Source organism: Bos mutus, chromosome 14, assembly GCF_027580195.1.
Source record: "Bos mutus isolate GX-2022 chromosome 14, NWIPB_WYAK_1.1, whole genome shotgun sequence".
NCBI classification, from domain to species: domain Eukaryota; kingdom Metazoa; phylum Chordata; class Mammalia; order Artiodactyla; family Bovidae; genus Bos; species Bos mutus.
The window spans coordinates 4450298-4473534 of NC_091630.1; the positions used below are offsets into that span (position 1 = coordinate 4450298).

At 39.1% G+C, this 23237-nt stretch overlaps 1 protein-coding gene across 5 annotated transcripts in view; it reads left to right on the forward strand.

The window, feature by feature from the left end:
• RALYL (RALY RNA binding protein like) overlaps window positions 1-23237 on the forward strand; it is an 832191-nt gene that overhangs the window by 733187 nt on the left and 75767 nt on the right. For all 5 annotated transcript variants that reach the window (XM_070382900.1, XM_070382895.1, XM_070382896.1 and 2 more), the window contains one exon: window positions 10440-10603. In XM_070382900.1, the coding sequence (XP_070239001.1) occupies window positions 10440-10603 (164 nt within the window). The remainder of the gene's footprint in view (window positions 1-10439; window positions 10604-23237) is intronic.

The window sequence follows — 23237 nt, forward strand, 5'->3', positions numbered from 1 at the left end:
CATCTCTAGAGTCTCTTGAGTGGAAGAGTGTCCACATCCTTACAAACAGCTATTTCTCCTATAATTCCATTTACATTTAATTTTAATTTTACTCCCAGTTTCACTCCTCGGTTCTCTGCTATACCAATTCCCTCTTTTGATTACCCATTCTTACAAAATCCCACATGGACTCATCACCAGGAAGCAAAAGATCTGTGTGTGAACTAACAAATACACAATGACAAATCCCTGACAGACTTTGAAAGAGGTGACCTGATCGTCAGGAACGTCTGTTAATTAGGTAGAGATTTGTGGACTGAAAAACCAGTAGCAAAGCTTGGACTTTATGAAATTACTCACAGTTAATATATGTGGTAAAACTGAAATTTGACTTTTTCTGTTGGGGGCATTGGTGTCATTTAACTTAGGATTGGCAAATGAAATTCTGATAGTAGAGATATGCGAAACAAGAATTATCTGTGCTAGGTCAATGGACCATACACACACATACAAAAACAAAGTAAATATTGTTTAAAATTCTATTCAAACAAACAAACAAATATGCCAAGGCATAAAAATGCAAAGCTTGAAAAACAGAACATTTTATGTAGGGAAGAAACTACATAATCCCTCGTAAGGGTCTCCTTTTTGCTCAGCCGCACGGGTCCTCTCCCAGCCCCAGGAGATCTCCGTGTTCCTTCCTGTCTGGGGACCTTCCTCTGCGCACTTCTGCTCCTGCCTCTCTCCACCGTCTAGTTAAGGACTCCATTCTTCAGGTCTCAGCGTGGACTCCTCTCTCAGACTGAATGAGGTTCTGTTTCCCTCTCTGCACCTGTTACTGTTCCTTCACAGTACTGCTCCTCGTTTATATTGCTAGATTTCTCTCTGCAGTAACAATATTTGGTTTATTTCTGCTTGCTTTCCTTCCTCCCAGAGGGCAGGAAAGATGCTCAGCTCTGCTTATTGTATCCTCAGGCACTATCATTAAGTCTCACGCATACTGGAAACTCAGCTTTTGTTATTAATTCATTTCCTTAGATTTAGAGACATTTTGCTTTCTCCAAGGTCACGTAGTTAATTAGTGGCAGCACTACAATCATAAACTAGGTTTCCATTTATATTCAATAACCAACTGTGCAGATACACACAACAGAACGGGAGCAATATTGGCCTATGGTTTTACATAAAAGGAAACAGCCTTATCTACACAAAATCAAATCCACAGCCATACCTTTAGCACCACTGTGTTCAAAGCTAAGCAAGTGACTTCTCTAGTCATCCTTTTATGACCAAATATAAATTTTTAAGGATGACTTTCTCAAATAAGTTTTAAAATTTATGTAAAATATAATATTTAATTTTAAATATTTAATAGCTTGTAACAACCCATCCTAACAATGATGTAAAGATCTGGCAGCATTAAAATAATCCCATTTACTGAAAAAAAAAGATAACATTTAACTAGTCTTTCAATTATTTGAATATTTCAGCTTTTGACAATTTCAAAACATTTTCTGATACTCTTCTGTGTTTCAGGATACAGAACACTGTCTTCATTGCTATGAATAAAGTTACCAACTAATATACATTGTCTTTTAGACTGTCAATATGAAACTGTTTTCACATTGTTATCACTTAAATATTTTCTATCATGTGACTTCCTTGCACATTTAAAGAATTTCTACTTAAAATGGAGTAGATGGTAGGAGACCCCAGTTCTGGTAATCAACCTGTAAACTTTGGGTCAGGTTTACAGTTTTCTCAGCGACCCAGGCAGCACTCGTGGTAAATAGCCTGCTTGCCAGTGCAGGAGACATAAGAGATGTGGGTTCAATCCCTGGGTGGGGAAGATCCCCTGGAGGAGGGCATGACAACTCACTCCAGTATTCTTGCCTGGGGAATTCCATTGGCAGAGGAGCCTCACAGGCTACACTCCACAGGGTCACAAAAAGTCAAACATCAACTGAAGCAACTTACCACTAGCCCAATATTTGCGTTTTACTGTGTATATATTACAGCTAAAAAAATCGTAAGATACATATGTAGGTAGATGATAAATAAATATATTTTACAAGCAAACAAACAAGAGCCTTAATCAGCAAGTAATTACAGAGCCTGAAGCTTTCAGATGGTTCTCCATCTCACACAAAAAGCTAACTCTGAATAATTTCCGAAATCATTTGCTTCTCTTATATAAAACCTGTTTGGTTTGTAGGTGTACAGAGATGAGTATGGGTGTGCTGCTAACAGACTGTCTGAGCAGCCTGTGCTCTCATTAGTTAATTTCCCATCTTCTGCATTTGGCTAACAGAGAGAGAAGCATCTGCCGTAGTAGACACAGTCAGGAGTTCCCTGTGAACCTAGATTCCCCAGGAAGGGACAAGAGTGGAGAGGCTGGACAAGAGAAATAGCCTAACAGGCCAGTGCTAACAGTTTTATCCACAGTAATCCCTCCTTAGTTACATTCTGCTTGTGTTTATCGTTAACTTTTTGCTCTTTTTACTAACGGCACAAGCGTGGGCAATTTATTTAACGCCACAAAAACTTGTCTCATTGATGAAGTGAACATGAAATTAATGTCTACCCCATAATACTGTTCTGAGGATTCAATGAAGTAGCATTTTTATGACTTGCATTGTGCCTGGTGTGTTTTTTGTACTTAATCAATGTTAGCTGCTGGTAGCTGACAGTAACCATTAATAGTGACAGAGAATATGTTCCTTATACTGATATTCAAGTAGCAATGTCCCTGTGACTGAGGAATACACTGATTGGTCAGCTGTCCTTTCATAGTAAGTCCATTGTGACACCTCTGGATCATTCTTTTTGTATTGTTTTCCCTCCTCCTGCCCCCTAGAGCATTCCAGTTGCAGCTGAACACTCTTATCAACACTCAGCTATTTCCATTCACTCCACGCTGCTTGGTTTTCTGTCAGGAAAACAGACATCATACAGTTATGCTGAACAAGGAGAATTGCTTGTAAGAACTTTCTATGTATTAAGGAACTAAAAAAGGCAAAAACAAATAAACAACAACACAAAGCCCACAGTGATATGATGGAGCCAGCAAACTACCTCTGTCTCTACCACCTGTGGGGTTGGAAAACAGGAAAAGGAAGGATTATCAGATATCACTCTAGAAAAGGGGGCTTCCAGAGCTCACAGTGAGAGTAGGAAGTTCTGCTTAGTTGCTGCTACTGTATCTGAACCCGGAGAATCCCACAGGGCTGGAACCCAGACCTCTAAAGAAGCAGTGCCACCTGATGCCCTCTGAGGAAGTGTGGAGACTGTTCTGCAAATGTTGCAAAAGTTTTCAAACTGGATTCAGCTGCCACTTCTGGAATGCATTGCTGCTGTCAGGGTGAAGAAACAAGGCTGCAGTAATGCTGAAAAAACAAGAAGCCAAAACAAAACCAGGAAGCAAAACAGAAAGCGTCAAGTCCTCTCTTCCTGTTCCAATCTTAGTCTCCTTCTCAAGCCCTTAACTGGCTGAGCCTAGAAAGGAGCCAGCTGGCCCCGGCAGAAGTGTGGCTTACCGAGTCTCAACTCCAGCTGTTACTAAATGCCTCTCATGAAGCTGAGAGGTAATGTCTCAGTAACTGACATTCATTTACATCCTATTGTTAGCCTATTTCTGCCAGGCTTGGGAATTCTCATATAATGGGCGAGTTTCAACTCTTGCATTGTTTTAGCTTAGAAAACTTCTCTACACAAAGTTCCATCTTAATGTGAATGTTTCAATACATTTATCCAACAGTAACTTTTCCAACGGAGAAGGCAATGGCACCCCACTCCAGTACTCTTGCCTGGAAAATCCCATGGACGGAGGGGCCTGGTGGGCTGCAGTCCATGGGGTCGCTAGGAGTCGGACACGACTAAGCGACTTCATTTTATTTTTTCACTTTCATGCATTGGAGAAGGAAATGGCAACCCACTCCAGTGTTCTTGCCTGGAGAATCCCAGGGACAGGGGAGCCTGGTGGGCTACCGTCTATGGGGTCGCACAGTCGGACATGACTGAAGCGACTTAGCAGCAGCAGCAGCAACTTTTCCAAAAACTAATTTAGTGTCTCTCCATGGTTTTGGGAATCATGAAGTGAAAGTGAAGTGATAGTCATGCAGTTGTGTCCGACTCATTGTGACCCCATGGACTGTAGCCCTCCAGGCTCCTCTGGCAGTGGAATTTTCCAGGCAATAATACTGGAGTAGGTAGCCATTCCCTTCTCCAGGGGGTCCTCCTAATCCAGGGATCAAACCTGGGTCTCTCACATTGCAGGGAGAGTCTTTCCTGTCTGAGCAACCAGGGAAGAGTATCACTAATAATAGACTTGCGAGATTATTCTAAGCTGTACAAAAAAAACTGCCCAATTTACAGCATTCAATGGCGTTTTCTTTCAAAGGCCAACTATGACTCTAAATGAAGGACATTACATGTTATTAAAATGAAACATAAATATTTGTACTATCCCAAGTAAAGTAAAAGGAGAAGTATAGCTAAAATTCGGAATACCCCCAAGGAATGTTTTCAGTTTCTGAGATATCAGCAGGTTTAATGAAACCTCTCTTCAATAGTACCAGGAAAGGCACTGAGGCATTTATCACCTCCAGTAATGAGCAAACTTCTATTGATAGAAAAAAAAAAAGAAGAAGAAGCAATGTCAGAGCTTCCTGACCTTAAATATATATATGTGTGTGTGTGTGTGTGTGTGTATACACATACATACCAGTGATTCAAAATGGGGCATTGCTCAGTTCTGGATCCATTTTGACATTGAGTAAATTAACATAGGAGAAGCTACGAGAGTTGCAGTTAATGAAAAACAACTCTAAGTCACGTTGTACTTGTCTCAGATCATTGATTATGGAGCACAGTATATATTCATGAATATTGGAAAAACATATTAGCAAGAAGCAACGTCTGTTTCACTATGCAAATTTAAATTACCATCTGGTAAAATGGGATTCCACTTAAAACACTTGGAAGGCTTAGCATGGCACGGTTGACGAAGGATGTGATTCGGAGTTAGAAGACAAGTTGCAGGTCTCAACGCATGTGTGTTGACTGGTTAAACTTGGGGGTGGGAGGGTTATCTCATCCGTTTCCCACAAGTTTCCTTCATGGGCAAAATGGCTTAACAATACACATGTTACAGAATTATAAGAATTAAATAGAATCAGTTTATTGATTAATAACCTCACAATTGCTACCTGAATCCATTCACTTTTTAACAAGATACCAAAATTGTACAAAATATAAAGATTAGATTAAGGTCAAGATATTGCTAAAATAGATCATTGATGATCCACAGTCAATGCTTTAAAAGCATGTTCAAGAAGCATTTGTACAAGACCAGGGATGGGGCTTGCTGGCAGGGGGTGGGCTGTTGGCAAGGGTGGCTTCACGGAAAATCATGGAAAAGTTTAGTGACAAAAAAACAGAAATAAGAATTACTCATTTACTGGTCTCAAGTGAAGTGTGCCTATAAAAAGCATTTTTTGGATTCAGCTGTAACCAAAAGCTTATTTGAAGTCAAAAGGTAGAAATTACAAACAGATTTTATGAATTCCAAGTAGTTCAAACAGTACAGAAAGCAGATATTCTAATAGGCTAGAATCATTCATGTGGATTTCAAATATAGCCTTTTTAAAAAATGAATGGCATCTTAGTTTGGTTTTATAGATTCTGTTTATCAGAAGTCAAATAAGCTGAAGACAGAAACCCTTCTTGTCATTCAACAAGGTTGAATGAAGACACAGCCAGAGATCGCCGATCCTAGAGTTATTGATCTTCATTTATCTGCTAAAAGCGTCCAGGGAGAACATGGCCCTGAATAGGTGGTCAAATTTTGGTTCTGGGAAGGCCAGTTGTTTAACCCAAAGTCCAGACTACACTTTTTGGTTAGCACTTAATCCCATAGTGACTGTAAATTTGGGTTCGTAAGTAAGGAAAATGAAAAAGTATTTTTATGTGGGAAATTTAGAAGAAAACAGATAATTACTGATTTTTAAGTTATTATTTATCTAAATGATAATCTAGTGTTCAGTGACAAAATAATACACAAATATTACATTTTCAATTTTTTTCGTGAATTTTAAAATCACATTGGTTGACAGTTAAAGTTCAGTTCAGTTAGTCGCTCAGTCGTGTCTGACTCTGCAACCCCATGAACTGCAGCACGCCAGGCCTCCCTGTCCATCACCAACTCCCAGAGTCCACCCAAACTCATGTCCATTGAGTTGGTGATGCCATCCAACCATCTCATCCTCTGTCGCCCCTTCTCCTTCTGCCCTCAGTCTTTCCCAGCATCAGGGTCTTTTCAAATGAGTCAGCTCTCCACATCAGGTGGCCAAAGTATTGGAGTTTCAGCTTCAACATCAGTCCCTTCAATGACAGTGAAAAATGGGCATCAAATTAAAAGTCCAGCAATCAAGTAATGATTTATTAGACTGTGGTATATCTACTTGTGAAAATGCACCACAAAACTTAAACGTTGTGAATGAGTGAAGTTCACTCAGTCACGTCCAACTCTTTGCAACCCCATGGGCTATACAGTCCATGGGATTCTCCAGGCCAGAATACTGGAGTGGAATAGCATTTCTCTGCTCCAGGGGGATCTTCCTAGCCCAGGGATCGAACCCAGGTCTCACTGCATTGCAGGTGGATTCTTTACCAGCTGAACCACAAGGGAAGCCCAAGAATAATGGAGTGGGTAGCCTATCCCTTCTCCAGCAGATCTTCCCTACCAAGGAATTGAACTGGGGTCTCCTGCATTGCAGGTGGATTTTTTACCTAATGAGCTAAAAATAAATATTAGAAAGACCATTTAGCAAACGTGGGAAATGTTTTTAATATAAACCAAAGAGAATTAGCCAGGATACATTATGTTTTCAGTTATGTAAAAAAAATACGAATTCTTGTAGAAAAAAGATTAGAAAATGACAGTAATTGTTTTAGGGTAAGAGATAGGAGGTTATTTTTTCCATATATATTTTCTGAAAATGCATTAAAATGTTGCTTTTTTATTGTTGAAGTTTAATAATAAAAGGCTTTTAGTAAAAACAAGAATTCAAAATTATATTAATTTTGTACATCAATGTGCCATTAAATTGTCTTTGTCCAAAAAGCAACTGTTAAAAAGAATATCCTTATTTTTTATAGACACAAGCTGTGTCTATTTTTTATCAATAAATCAATATTAAAATTGCTTACCACTTTTCAGCTTTTGTTTGATAATGAAATGACACATCTCAGATATTATTAAAGCAAACAAAATTCCAAACAGAAAATGGTCCCATGAAAAGTAGAAATGTTTATTAAATAAAACAGACCTTCAAACTTCCTCAACCTGCTGTTTTTATTAAAATCTGACATTTGCTTTATTTATTGCTTGAGAGTAGGTCTTTTAAAGTTTTTGTTTTAAAATAGGCCTTAGAGAAAAGAGAATTATGTGTTTGACTTTAAATCATTATTTGTTTGACCTGTAAACATAATGGGAAAAACAGTATTCTAATAGTATTAGGGAAAATGAAGGGCCATTAAAGGAAAGGAAAGGGAATACAATTCTGAGAGTGGAAGGACAAAAAATCAAGAAGGAAAGAATTTAAAGTTTTCAAGTGACCTTGGAGATTTGAATTCCATTGAATTCTATCAGATGGAAATTTCTCTTGGACTATTTTCTCTGATTTGCTGAGGACAGGATTCTGATGAGAAAGCCAATGTTTGTGTCTCCTTCATAGGCTGCCTTTCACCTACTTCCTTCTGTATTTAGAAGAACTGCTACATCTTGCAGTCCTAGAGAACGGCCTTGCTTCCCATCCTTATCTTGTTATTAATATGTTTTCATGCTTGAAAACAACTCCCAGTCTTCCTCCTCTTGGTTTCCGGTAAGCTCAACTTTGCCCAGCGAAAAGTAACAAACTTCCAGCTCCATTAAAATTTAAAATCATGCTCTCATATGAAGTGCCCTTTTAGCTTTGTCTGTGTGTTACAATATCACTTTTATCAAAATCAAGTTCTAATGCTGCATATCTTCCCAACAGAGAGACAGAATGAATTGACAAAACCTTACCTGATTCTGTAACGGGAAAGGAGTCATCTTTCTTTGAAGTAACACATCCAAATATTCAGAAAACAAGGACCTCTCCCTATAGGAACTTACAACAAAGAACACAACATATACTGCTTTACTAAAATGTACATCCTATGCTAAAAATGTGTCACAAATATAGTGAACAAATGCAGCTCTGTTTTTTCGGCATGAGATCATACCTGACCAACACTGGAAGTTTTGTAATCCTTGTCTGGGGGGAAACAACAGAACTATTGATGAACAGTGCAGTTCTAAAACATTATTGAATTGCACCATCATTAAAGTAGTAGTGAGTATGATGTCTTCACCTGACCTGACATCCAGTATAGCACTGTTACACCATTTTATATTTCAGTTGTGCTTTAGAGAGTTTCTTAACTCAGTGTGTAGATTAGTTTATTTCATGAACCTGCTAAATGGCATTTTGACGTCCTGGGGAAATGATTCCTCCACAAGAGCTTCCCTTTCGTCTCCAGCAGCCACTTCCACCCTGGAGGAGATGGGTCAGTTGTCACGTTTCTGCTCTTTCGGTAACTTTGCGGGCGGTAGCTCACGAGAAGCGCCTTTTGTGTTGTGGTTCACTGACTTAGGTTGCTCTGTGAATTCAACGTATAAATAAATAATGTAGGTCCTGTTTTGTGACTGAAATGAGGGGCAGGCTTAGTTGACCCTTCTGATTTTCGAGCCCCCTAGTGGTATGAAAATGGTCCACGGCGCCTTTCGGCCTCATCGTCCTGTACCCTTTGAAGTCAGCTCTAATGTGTGGGCATCCGTGACCTGTTCTTTGCTGGCAGCTCCTCGGCTCTAATGGACTTTGCTTATGCGCAGAGGATGACCCCTCTCTTGAACTCTGTCTCCTTTCATTTCTTTTCCTTTCCAGACATCTCTTAGTATTTCCTAGCATGTTCCCAAATCATTGTTTTTGGATCTGTTAGCTCTCTAATATAAAAGACATTCTTAGTACCAAGGTCTGCTTCAAATGTGGTTTGTGTACATCCGACTTTTCTTCCCTCTAGTGTCATAGTATTCAGTGTTTCTGAATGAATACTTGGAAACCAGCCTATCTTAATCATTATCTTTCATATACTATTTTCCAAAAAGAGATTATCACATTCCCATTGGTATATACAAATGAGATGTAATTTTATGAAATAACCAATTATAGAAGGTTTTAAATATTTTAAAATTTAAAGCTGTTTTCATTTTCTCATTTCTGTCTTTCACATTAGATTTTCTATTGACTGTTTTAAACCAACTTTGAGAATCCATATAATAGTGTCATAATAAAATATATAATAACCATCATTTTAATTCAATAATGCTATTTTATTTATAGTAGACAATGCAATAATACCTCTGCCTCAGTGGCAAATAGTTTTAAAAATAAATGAGTATATATATATGTATATATAATTTTTCCCTCTGGTCCTTTTATGCTGCTCAAATGTGCTTAATCACACAAAAATTTGTTGTGTGTATGCAGTATGAGACTTTGAATATATTAATTACATATTTTTATAAATATGTAAATACTCATACTTTATCCCTTTCATTGTCTAATGCAAATGCATTGGTTATAGTGCGTATCATTTTTCACTTTTAAGCAGAAGCTTCAGCGTTTTATTGGTATTCTTCGTTAGAGAAATTTTTAATAGCTAACTACAAACATCTCTAGTCTCAATTTCCACATCTACCAAATGGTCAGAAAAATAAAATATCATCCTGATAAACATTTTCTATCAGTTCTTTAGTCAACAAAGTTTTGTGCTCATGCTACCAGCCTTTCATCCAAGTTCAGCTCCCTTTTTTCTAGTCAGAAAAAGTTTTCATTACTTAAGAAAGTCCTTAGTGAGAGGGAAGGAACCATGTTGATTTTTCTCTCACAGCTGCCCTCTTTAAACTAGTCATACTTCTATTTTTTCCCGCCTTCTGAGATATTTTCTGATTATATACCAATTTTCTTTGCTCTGTCCCTGATTCTGCATGATCTTTTCCTCCTTTCAAACTAATGTCTTACTAAGTATCTGATGTGGAAAAGGAAGATTTCTGTTCCTAAGAAGGATAAATCTGTTAAATCAAGCAAAGAAATATACTTGGGAATGAAGGTCAGAATAACTCCAACATATTGCAAAATTCTTTGTTCTTTCATGCCTTTATAAAAGTGAGTTCATATGAAGAGTCAGATTTTAATGTTCAGAAAGCATAGACTATACTAGCATCCCATTCCTTTAGTGAAAATGAATCTTCCTGATTACAGTATTAAAAAAACGTGTTGACATTTTTTCAAGGCCATTCTCTTAATCATCTCAGACGTTTGGTAGAACGCGCAGGTGTGAGCCAGAGCTCTCAGCCGCGTTTGTGTTTCGTGAAGGTTGTTTGATTACCACGGCCGTGTGCCTCCGCCGCCCCGCGCGGTCATCCCGCTGAAGCGGCCCCGAGCGGCAGTGACGACCACGCGCAGGGGAAAAGGAGTTTTCTCCATGAAAGGAGGATCGAGGTCTACGGTCAGCGGCTCTTCTTCGTCGGGCTCGAAATGTAAGTAATCTTCTTCGCTTCCCCGTAAAGAAGGGTGGGGGTGTGGACTATTGCATGAATGTCTGTACTCAGTAAATTAATCTAGAATTATGGCAGGGTTGCTATGTACGATGTATGAGCGAAATATCAAATGGATAAGAAACGGTCTCTGCTTTCCACTCTACTGCAGTGGAGTAGTGTGGTGGAGACAGACACCAACATGACTAACGCAAACCTGGAAGCGATCAGGAAGGTGTTTTATTAGAGCGAAGAATAGCTCTGACCCACCTAGCTTGTGACACGTCCAAGTCTTGCTGCTTTTGGTGAAGAAACAAATTTCACTTCCAGAAAGAGTCATAGAGTATCTTTTCAGAGAAGCAGAATGCAAAATCAGTGCATGCTTTGAATATTTGAGCCCTGGGGTAACTAAGAGGGGAATGGTAGAAAGGCTAAAAGGGTAACTAACTTTCCATACTATTCTAAATCAGGAGAATGGTGTCTGAAACCATATGTAATGTCATAAAAAATAATATTGACATAATCTCACATGAATTAATAAAAACTAGAGCTACAAACCTCCCAACGAAACACATTGTTAAGTTATTATATGGACAGATCCAGAAAAATATAATTTGTTATGAGAATATTATTTCTAAGGTAGAGATAGCAGTTTTTCTTGCATTTCTTGAGGTTACAGCCTACAAAGAGACAATAGCAAGCAAGGTAAAATCTGAGGTTTTAACATGGTAGATTATCACTATGTCAAAGAATAAAGTAGAATAAAGCGACAGAGAAAGAGGAGAGCTGTGTTTCATGGCATGGAGTGTGGCTGCCTCTCTGACAAGGTGCTGTGTGAGCAGAGACCCCATGGAGGCAGGGGAGGGAGTGTGTGCATGAAGCTGTCGGTGGCAGAGCGTCTGGGCAGAGAGAAGGGTCGGTGCAGAGACCTTACCCTGGAACAAGGAAACCAGGGCCAGGAGTGAAGAGGAAATGTGGTGGGGATAAGGTAGAGCCAAGGCAAGTCCCAGTGCAGCCTGTTAGGCCCCATGGGGGGTTTCTAGTTACTTTAAATCTGTCCTTCAAGACAAGTGAAGCAAATCCTTTATCCTAAGTTTACTGATGGGTAAGCACAGAGAAGCTAAATCATCAAGCAAAGAACTGACTCTTTGGATAACACCCCGATGCTGGGAAAGGTTGAAGGCAGGAGGAGAAGGGGATGACAGAGGATGCGATGGTTGGATGGCATCACCGACTTGATGGACATGAGTTTGAGCAAGCTCTGGGAGATGGTGATGGACAGGGAGGCCTGGCGTGCTGCAGTCCATGGGGGCGCAAAGAGTTGGACATGACTGAGGGACTGAGCTGAACTGAAGCACAGAGAATGTTACATTGTTAGTAGATGGTAGAGCCAACACTAAACCCATATTCCTTCATTCTCATCCCTGTATATGCTGTCTACTCTAGAACATTGCCTTGTACCTTAGCACCATCAGAAATACTAAGAAAAAACACCGTTGAGATACTTTGCTTTTATATGAAGAAGTGTGAAAAATAGTTACCCTCAGCATGATGCTTCTGTTAACTAAGTTTGGTGCACTCAGAATTTAAATTAGCTAATCTAAACTAAATAGCAAATTACATAGATTTACATTTATTTCCCCATGTACTGACTCATCCATTTGTCTAATTCTTCTACGGGTATAAAACTGTGAATTCCCTTTTTGAGTCTTAGTAATAAAAGAAAATGAGTTTCTGCAACAATCTCTAAACAGTCTTACATGCTGTGTGTTTTCAAAAACAAAGAAAGTTCTTGAATTTTGTTCTTGCTGTGGAAAATTGAGCATTGAATTGTCTGCTATGTTTATAGAAGACTTTTTTTTTTTACCATAGTAGTATTAAGTTAATTTTAAATAGAAATATCTTGAGCATCTGTGGATGCTTTGCCCTGGAGTCGTTTTTAGAATGCTGTTTAGCAATGGGAGTAGTATTGATGTTTTGGCCATGGCAGTTCTACGCTGTGAAAGAATATTCCAAGCTTTGCAGAACATTCAGCATCCCTGACTTTCCAACCTTCAGGGCCAGCAGCACTCTTCAGGCTTTTTAATAACTGTATGTGTGCTTATGCATTTCTAAATTTTCCTTAAGGAGATGTAACCACCCTGGTTTAGAACCAGTGGTTTCTGGTCATTCTCGGGTGAGTACAGCTTTGTACGACTCAACCAGTTGACTGCTATAAACCTCAGTGATGCGGAGAAGAGTGGTAGTTTCCAGGAGTTATTTTTATGTAAATAGCTTGATCTTCAAATAGTTAAGTTGTTTCTGGCCTTTTATTTTTGATTTCTAATCCTCTTGGGTCATGGAGAGAGAATGTGAATTATAAGATCTTTTTGAGTACCTTAGAATTTATCTTGGTTTCATAATAGATTTTGTGAGTGGGAAATAGGATCTATTTTCTGCCTTTGGTATAATACTGTGTGTGTCTTTTATCTTGGTTGTATCATCCGATACTCTGTAGACTTTGTTCTTTTGTGGCAAGTTGATAAGTGAAATTCTGAAAGTAATTATTTAAAATTCTCTACCAATTAGTGACCTTATAAAGTTCTTCTTTTCTTGAGGTTTTATTTTATATTCCTTGTTGCTTGGCTAGTATTTATATGGTGTTTTACATAATAGTTAAATAATAGCTAACATTTTTTTGATGTTTGTTCTATGGTAGCTATTGTTTTAAACACATTATTAATACATACATTTTCACATGTAAATTAAATATATTAATTCATTTGTTTCTCATAACTGCCAATAACTGAAATATTATTATCATTCCCATTTTATAAGCGTAGAAAAGTTAAGTAATATCCCTAAAGTCACAGAGCTATTTAATAACAGAGCCTGGAACTACAGCCTGATTCTAGAGCATCTGTTTCTAGAGTATAGGATCTTATGTCTGTGCCCTTTTTAGTACTTCTTCTCTAAAACTTCTTGGAGAATTGTAACTTTCACATTTATGTAATACTTCATTTTCTATCCGTACCCTAGAATTTTGCTCTTTTTGATACGTTGCTTGGTCCTTTACTGATAAGACTCTCTTTTGGTTTGCACTTCCCTAGTCTACCTTTTATTTTCCACCTTTCTCTGTCATTAGTTTCCCAGGGCACATGTGATAAATTATGACAAACTGAGGGTTTAACAACAAATATTTAGAGTTTGAACGTCTGAGATCAAGGTGTCCCAGAGCTCTTCTCTCTTTCTGGAAGTTCCACGGACAGTCTGAGACTGTCTTCTGGACAGTCTGTTCCATGCCTTTCTCCTAGCTTCTGGAATGCTGCAATCCTTGGCATGCCTGGGTTTACTGACCAGTCTCCACCTCCATCATCACATGTCTTCTGGACAGTCTGTTCCATGCTTTTCTCCTAGCTTCTGGAATGCTGCAATCCTTGGCATGCCTGGGTTTACTGACCAGTCTCCGCCTCCATCATCACACGCGCTTTTCTCCTGTGTCTTTGTGTCTATGTGTCTTCTCCTTTTCTTATGAAGACGTTAGTCATGTTGGACTAGGACTCACTCAATAACCTCATTGTAATTACATCTACAAAGATGTATTTTCCAATAGGTAACATTTACAGGTACTGGGATTAGGACTTATCTTTTGAGAGAACATTTTAATCAACGCCACTATCACTTTGTTTTTGCATAAATTTTTTCCTAAAATAACATATATGTGGACCTTGTTTTTGAAAGCAATATGGAAGTCTTTGTTTTTTACAGGGAAATTTAATTATTTTACGTATGTTTTACTCACTAGCCTGCTAGATTAGTTTATATTTCGTCCATCCTAACTCCAATTTAAATTATCGTTTCCTCTTTTCTTCCTTTCCTTATGCTTGTTTAATGAATTTGCTTTTAATTCTGTCTCTTCCTTCATTACAGTCTTAATTTGGATATTCTACTACATCCCTCTTTTTCATTAGTGACTATAATAATATATTAAACTTTTATAGATAAAACTATTTTATCTATTTCTCTCCTAAAATCAAATAATACCTATTCTAACTTGCATCAAAGACATGAATTTTAGAAAGCTTGTACTTCATCGCTCCCAAACCACCTGTGTCCCTCCCTCTTGAACCTTCCTCCAACCCCCACCACGCCCCACCCCTCTAGGGTGTCACAGAGCACCTGGTTGAGCTCCCTGTGTTGTACAGCAACTCCCCACGAGCTATGTTTTGCATACGGCACATGTATATTTTTCAGTGCCACTCCCTCAGTTCCTCCCACCCTCTCCAGCCCCCACTGTGTCCACAAGTCTGTTCTTTATGTTGCATCTCTATTCCTGCCCTGCAAATAGGATCCTCAGTACCCAGTACCATTTTTCTTGATTTCATGCATGTGCATTAATGTTTGATATTTGTTTTTCTCTTTCTGACTTACTGCACTCTGTATAACAACAGGCACTACCCTCATCCACCTCACCAGAACTGACTCAAATGCACTCCTTTTCATGGCTGAGTAATATTCCATTGTATGTATGTACCACAACTTTATCCATTCATCCGTCAACAGACATCCGGGTTGCTTCTGTGTCCCAGCTACTGTGAGTAGTGCGGCAGTGAGCATAAGGGTACATCTGTCTTTTTGAATTATGGTTTTCTCAGGCTATTCAGGGCTTCCTAGGTAGCTCAGCTGGTAAAGAATCTACCTGCAGTGCAGGACTCTCTGGTTCAATTCCTGGGTTGGGAAGTTCCCCTGGAGACATGATAAGCTACCCACTCCAGTATTCTTGGGTTTTCCTGGTGGCTTAGATGGTAAAGAATCCACCTGCAATGAGGGAGACCTGAGTTGAATCCCTGAGTTGGGAAGACCCCCTGGAGGAGGGCCTGACAACACACTTCAGTATTCTTGCCTGGAGAATTCTCAGGGACAGAGGAGCCTGGTGGGCTATAGCCCATGGGATCCCAAAGAGTCAGACGTGACTAAACATAGCAAAGGGTATATGCTCAATAGTGGGATTGCTGGGTCATGTGGTAGTTTTATTCCTAGTTTTTTAAGGAATCTCTATACTGTTCTCCATAGTGGCTGTATCAATTTACATTCCCACCAACAGTGCAAGAGGGTTCCCTTTTCTCCACACCCTCTCCAGCATCTGTTGTTTGTAGATGTTTTTGATGGTGGCCACTCTGACTGCTTTGAGGTGACACCTCATTATAGTTTTGATTTGCATTTCCTGATAATGAGTGACGTTGAGCACTTTTTATGTGCTTATTGGCCGTCTGTATGTCTTCTTTGGGGAAATGTCTGTTTAGGTCTTCTGCCCATTCTTTGATTGGGTTTGTTTTGGTTTTTTTTTATCTGATATTGAGCTGCGTGTGCTGCTTGTATATTTTGGAGATTAATCCTTTGCCAGTTGCTTCATTTGTAATTATTTTCTCCCATCCTGAGGGTAGTCTTTTCATCTTATTTATGGTTTCCTTTGCTGTGCAAAAGCTTTTATGTTTATTTAGGTACCATTTATTTTTGTTTTTATTTCCATTACTCTAGGAGGTGGGTCATAGAGATCTTGCTGTGATTTATGTCAAAGTGTTCTGCCTATGTTTTCCTCTAAGAGCTTTATAGTTTCTGGTCTTACAATTAGTTCTTTAATCCATTTTGAGTTTATTTTTTGTTAGGAAGTGTTCTAATGTATTCTTTTACACACAACTGTCCAGTTTTCTCAGCACCAAGTATTGAAGAGACTGCCTTTTCTCATTGTATACTCTTGCCTCCTTTATCAAAGATAAGGTGCCTACAGGTGTGTGTGTCTGCCTCTGGGCTTTCTATCTTGCTCCATTGGTCTGTATTTCTGGTTTTTGTGCCAGTACCATACTGTCTTGCTGACTACAGCTTTGTAGTATAGTCTGAAGTCAGGACCATTGATTCTTCCAGTGCCCTTCTTCTTTCTCCAGACCTGCCAGCATTCTTTGTATCTCCTTCAGTGGCAGATTCAGAGGCATTGCTTTTAGTAATGTTTGTTAAATTCTAAATATATATATTAAACAACTCCCTGTAATAATGTTACACCTCACAATTATAGTGTAAAGAAAAAACGGTAAAAATAAAAGTGCAGTTCTTACATTAAATGAAACTACCCAAAGCACATAAATAAAATCTATGAATTTAATGGAGATGACATATACTAACCTATTACACAGAGAGCAGAAATGTGTAAAAATTAGAAACAGAGAACAAAGAAAAGAAGTTTAAATATTAGGCTTAACTGTGCTTAGTCTCTCAGTCGTGTCCGACTCTTTGTGACCCCATGGACTGAAGCCCCCCACGCACCTCTATCCATGGGGATTCTCCAGGCAAGAATACTGGAATGGGTTGCCACGCCCTCCTCCAGGGGATCTTCTCAGCCCAGAGACCAAACCCAGGTCTCCCACATTGCAGGTGGATTCTTAACCGTCTGGGCCACCAAGGAAGCACTAGGTTTAACTAGCAGGCCTCTTCCAAAGAGATCTTTGTCATGAGGGACAAGCATAAGAAATGAACATAAAGTTAGCATCAGTGTCAGTTCCTCGCAGGCTGTGGTTTTTCACAGGGGTTTTGATTTGCATTTTCCTGATGATTAGTGATGTTGAGCATCTTTTCCTGTACCTGTCAGCCATCTGTATGTCTTCTTTGGGAAAATGTCTGTTCAAACCCTCTGCCCATATTTTAATCAGACTTTTTTTTTCGGCTATTGAGCTGTATGAGTTCTTTGCATATTTAGCATATTGGCCTCTTATCAGATATGATTTGTAATTATTTTCTCCCACTTATTAGGTTGCCCTTTTATTTTGGTGGTGGTGGTGGTTTTTGTTTTTGGCTGTACAGAAGCTTTGATGTTTGATATAATCATTTGCTTATTTTTCTTTTGTTGCTTTTGCTTTTGGTGTCATATTCAAAATATCATTGCCTGGACCTGTGTCGTGGAGGTCACTGCCTACATGTTCTTCTGGGAGGCTTATGGTTTTAAGTTTGGCATGCAAGTCTTTAATCCATTTAGTTAATTTTGGGGTGTGGTATAAAATAGTGGCCCAGTTTCATTTTTCACGTGTAGTTGTCCAGAGTTCCCAACACCATGTTTTGAGGAGGCTATTCTTTCCCCGTTGTACATTTTTTGCTCGTTTGTCATAAATTAATCGACCACTTACGGATGGGTTGCTGGTTTTCTGGGCTCTCTATTTTGTTTGCTGACCCACATGTCTGTTGTTGTGCCAATGCTATTCTGTTTTGATTATTTATACGTTTGCAGTATAGTTTGAAATCAGGGAGCGTTATGCTTTTTCCAGCCTTGTTCTTCTTTCTTAAAATTGCTTTAGTGATAAAGTCCCATTTTGTGGTTCCATACAAATTTTGGAATTGCTTGTTATGATTTTTATTCCACAAACAATCTCGTCTTTATCATGTGTCATCAATGGAAAATTTCTTCCTGTCTCTTTTCCTTTTGATATATATTTGCATATATGGGCTCTAACTTCAGTCCCCTGTGTCCTTATCATTCTTTTTTGTTTGCTTGTTTCTATTTTTACTCTTTATTTTGTGATAGCTTCTTTCAACCTTTGCTCTCCTAAATTTGCTTTTTAGCAGTTTTAGTAATAACACTTTTTTATTCAAAAATCAAGTTTTTAGTTCTAGAAATTCTTATTTTACTTTGCTCCTGTTTAAAAGTTGCTCCTGCTGTCTGACTGTAGCCCACTAGGCTCCTCTGACATGGAATTTTCAGGCAAGATACTGGACAAATACTGGAGCAGGTTGCCATTTTCTACTCTAGGGGACCTTCCTGACCCAGGGATCAAACCCGTGTCTCTTGCATCTCCTGCAGTGGCAGGTGGATTCTTTACCATGACTCCACCTGAGAAGCCTGATTAAGAGCTGAGGCCATGGCACTTTTATCAACATTTTCTATCACTGATTTTGCTTCTTCAGTATCCATCTCCTCCAGTTATTTGCCTCATCTCTCTCTTGCAAAACAGGGCTTCCCTGATAGCTCAGTTGGTAAAGAATCCGCCTTCAATGCAACAGACCCCAGTTCTATTCCTGGGTCAGGAAGATCCACTGGAGAAGGGATAGGCGACCCACTCCAGTATTCTTGGGCTTTCCTTGTGACTCAGCTGGTAAAGAATCCACCTGCAACATGGGAGACCTGGGTTCGATGCCTAGGTTGGGAAGATCCCCTGCAGAAGGGAAAGGCCACCCACTCCAGTATTCTGGGCTGAAGAATTCCATGAACTGTATAGTCCATGGGGTCACAAAGAGTTGGACATGACAGAGAGATTTTCACTCTCTTGCAAAAACCTGCTCCATGAGTCACTTGCTTTCTTGTATAATTCCCTGACACTGTGCACCTCAAGCTACTTTGGTCCCTCAGAAAATGAGGAACTAAAAGTCAATGTGATTTCTAGTCACCTTGACTAGTAGCTATCTTGGGCCTCTTTTATGACATATGAGAAGACTTCTTTGCTCACCAGAATCAGTTCAGTTCAGTTCATTCGCTCAGTCGTGTCCCACTCTTTGCGACCCCATGAATGGCAGCACGCCAGGCCTCCCTGTCCATCACCAACTCCCAGAGTTCACCCAAACTTATGTGCATCAAGTCAGTGATGCCATCCAGCCATCTCATCCTCTGCTGTCCCCTTCTCCTCCTACCCCCAGTCCCTCCCAGCATCAGAGTCTTTTCCAATGAGTCAACTCTTCACATGAGGTGGCCAAAGTATTGGAGTTTCAGCTTTAGCTTCAGTCCTTCTAATGAACACCCAGGACTGATCTCCTTTAGGATGGACTGGTTGGATCTCTTTGCAGTCCAAGGGACTAGCAAGAATCTTCTCCAGCACCCCAGTTCAAAAGCATCAATTCTTCGGCATTCAGCTTTCTTCACAGTCCAACTCTCACATCCATACATGACCAATGGAAAAACCATAGCCTTGACTAGACGGACCTTTGTTGGCAAAGTAATGTCTCTGCTTTTGAATATGCTATCTAAGTTGGTCATAACTTTCCTTCCAAGTATACACTGAGCTAACTGTGCACTCAACAGTGCCTCTTCCCACAGGGAATACCTTTAGTGTCAATGGGACTCTCAGACTCTCCCAGTGTACGTTGCAAGGTGTTAGGCATAGTCCTCATCACTCTAAGAGAATTTATAATGGACTCCTCTCTTCTTGCCCAACACGCTCAGGGAACGTTAACATTCTTTCCAGTCTCCCAGGAGAGGCAAGTTAGCCCTTTCCTGAACATCTATAAACTTAGCGTCTTTCCTTGCCCCTGCATGTGCACATGCTGCAATCTCATGCCTTTTTTCAAAGGATATGAGGTCTTATAGGTGCATGTGGATGTGCCTCCCATTTCCATGGCAGCCACAGTGTATTTTACTTTATTATTTAATTTAATATTATATTTTTGGGGTAGAGTCATCCAGGCATAGCGTGTTTCTATCTCTCAGAAATACCCAAGTATTGAAAAATCTAATGACTTTTTTCTTGCATTGGAATAAATCAGCAATGAAAGGACGTTTGCAGAAACACAAATTGCCAAAGTCAGCTACTTGAGAACATAATTCAAACTAGCTTTCTGTAAAGACCTTTGAGTAAAATAATTATTTGAAATTTATTATAGATGTATTAATTCTCAAATATGATAATTTAAATAAAATTATTAATATTTAAAGGCAACAGACTGATCAATTCTGTGCATGTTTCATACAGTTCTATATATTTAAAGACTCAATTCGCAAAAACTGTAGTTTAGTGTTATTATAGTGAAACATGAATCTAAATGAGATTTGTATATAATTAATTGGCAAGATTAACTAGACTCACAATTGCATATTCTCTCTAAAAGTATATTAGCAGACTGTATTATATATGGAAGTGAGTGAATACAAATATTAATTATTTGATAGTACTTTTACAATTAGCCTGGTCTGTGGGAACAATAATTTTCAAATTCAAATCACACATGAAAAACTTCAGTGAAGTGTGAAATACACTATGTTAATATTGGCTTAAGTGAATGACTATTTACTGAGGTATATATTTTGCTCTTTTATTAATAGCTATTTCCCAGTACTAAATGACTTGGTAAGTTTAGAGGAAGAAATTAATGTTATAGCTTAGGCAATTTGTCATTTCTTATTTCAGAATTTGTAATAATGTTTAATTCTACTGAGGAGAAAAACTATATAAAGAAAATATATTAGTGCTGTAATTTGCCAAGGTTGAACACTGATAAGCTTTTTAAATGGATTGCTCTTTTAAAAAATTATATCTCCACTAGGTATTTCTGTCCTTTTTCAAATCAACTTGAGCTAAAACTATAACCAGCTTGTCCCGTTCCACATCATGGGATCATAAAATAAAGATGTAATGTTGCTAATAAACACTTTATAAAAGAGAAGACATAAACATCTATGAGCTTTGGCAGATGTTCTTAGTAGAAAAAAAATCAGCCTTCTGAAAAAAATATAATATTAAATAAATCTCTTTAAGTAATTAATTTAAATCCTAGGGTCTAGCAAGAGAAATCCCAATAAGTTTTTATGCCTTTGGAGTTCTGTTGGTGCAGTTTTCAGTTACATAAGATCCTTGAAGCACCTAAAGGGCAATTAAAGGCAGTTCAATTAAATTTAAGAAGTAGTAGTTGAGAACTTATCCTCAACACTAGGTTAGTATTGCGTTGGTTTTTCCCCCCAAATCCATATGATTTTAGTATAGAGTTGAAGCATCAATCAGAGAAACAAATGTTAATATCCAGCAAAGTATCACTAAATATCCCTTTCCATCCATTATTTTGGCCAAGGTATTTATTACGCTTTCAAATATTTGGCCAGCAGGGTTAGAGAAGTCTCAATAGTATTGAGAATACTGAATTGAGTCTAGAAGGATAGGTGAGTTTGGAAAGAAAGTACAAGAAACTTCCATTTCCCTGAGTTGAGAAGAGCAAAGGCTTTATTCTCAGATTGTCTGGGATGGAATTCGCATTGCACAACACACTAATACTGTGGCTGTGAGGAAATCCTTGAATCTGTGTGTGCCTGTATTTATTTTCTATCTGTAAAATGGAAATAATAATACTTTATATATAACACTTTGTCGTGGGAATTAAATGACTGATGCACATAACGTTCTCAGGCGGGTCTCGTTAAACAGCGAGTGATCGGGGGTTTACTGTCTCTGTTGGTGGTACTGGCACAGCAGAGTGCAGCTGGGAAGAGGGTGGGGCACGAAACTGCTGTAACTTGAATCCAGCCGTGGCTCCCAGCCGTGGCTCAGCCGTTTGCGAGCTGTGTGCCTCGGGGGAAGGCTCTTGGTTTGCTGTGCCTTAGTTTCCTCGCCTATAACCTGGGAATGGTAATCTCCTCACCGCTTCCATAAAGTTTGTGTGAGGATTAAATGAGTTAACCCGTGCAGAGCTCTTAGAATAGTGTCCCCCATGAGGAAGTCTTAATTATAAGCCTTAGTAATAATAATGTTGTTATTACCGTCCAAAGCGAAGATGTATCACTAGCAGTGTCAGTTAAGAAGCCATTATCATAAGTTATTATGATTAACCAAAACAAAAGATAAAGAATGGTTAACAAGAGAGTGAAACACTGTGGAGAATGTTGAAGGATTGAAATTTTATCCAGGGCTGAGGGGAAAGACTCTCAGAAAGATGCTGTCTGATCAAAATGATATTAGGAGTTTAAGAACCGTATGTGATGGTTGTGTTCACGTGCCGAGGCTGCTGTAACAAAGCACCGCACACTGGGCGGCTTAGAGAACAGGAAGCCATTTCCTCAGCGTTCAGGAGGCTGGGAGTGGAGACCCGGGTGTCGGTCATGCTGGTTCCTTCGAAGGGCCTGAGGGAAGCGTCTGGGTACCGCCTCTCCTTGGCATGCTGGTGGCCGTCTTCTCCCTGAGTCTCCACGTCTTCGGCCTTCTGTATGTGTACTTACTAGGGTTCTAGTCATATGGGATTAGGGCCTCCTGGTCCCGTGACCTCCTTTTAACTCGATTACCTCCTTAACTGCCCCGTGTCTAAATAGACTCACACTGCGGATGGCACTGGGGCTAGAACGGTCATATATAGAATTTGAGGTGGATGCAGAATTCCTCACATAACACAGGGTTATGTGCGTATAAAACATAAGCTAAATTCAGAGATCTCAGCATACACTTCAGCTCTTTACCTTTTGATAATCAGCTTCTTGGATATTTTTTACTTGGCTCATCCTGGTAAACACATTGAATTTCTCAGACACACATGGCTTCACAGTCTGGACACTGATGAGCACTTTATATAAACAGAGTAATAAGTCCTTACTAAAATCCCCACCTGATATTTAGATACACAGCAGCCAAACCAAAACCGTTACTGTGTGCTTAAAATAAATAAATACATTTGTAAGCATCTGTGCTTGGCTTTTCCGCTAGGCTTTAATGTGGCTCATTTAACATAACCAGATTTTAAAATGCAGGCAGAAAAGAAAGAAAATAAAATGTTAGATAAAATCTTTATATCAACATAGGCTTTGAGCATTTGAAATGGTTTTCTCAGTTCTACTGTTGTTGTCCTCGTTCCATCGCTCAGTCGTGTCCGACTCTTTGCGACGCCATGGACTGCAGCACGCAGGCCTCCCTGTCCATCACCAACTCCCGGA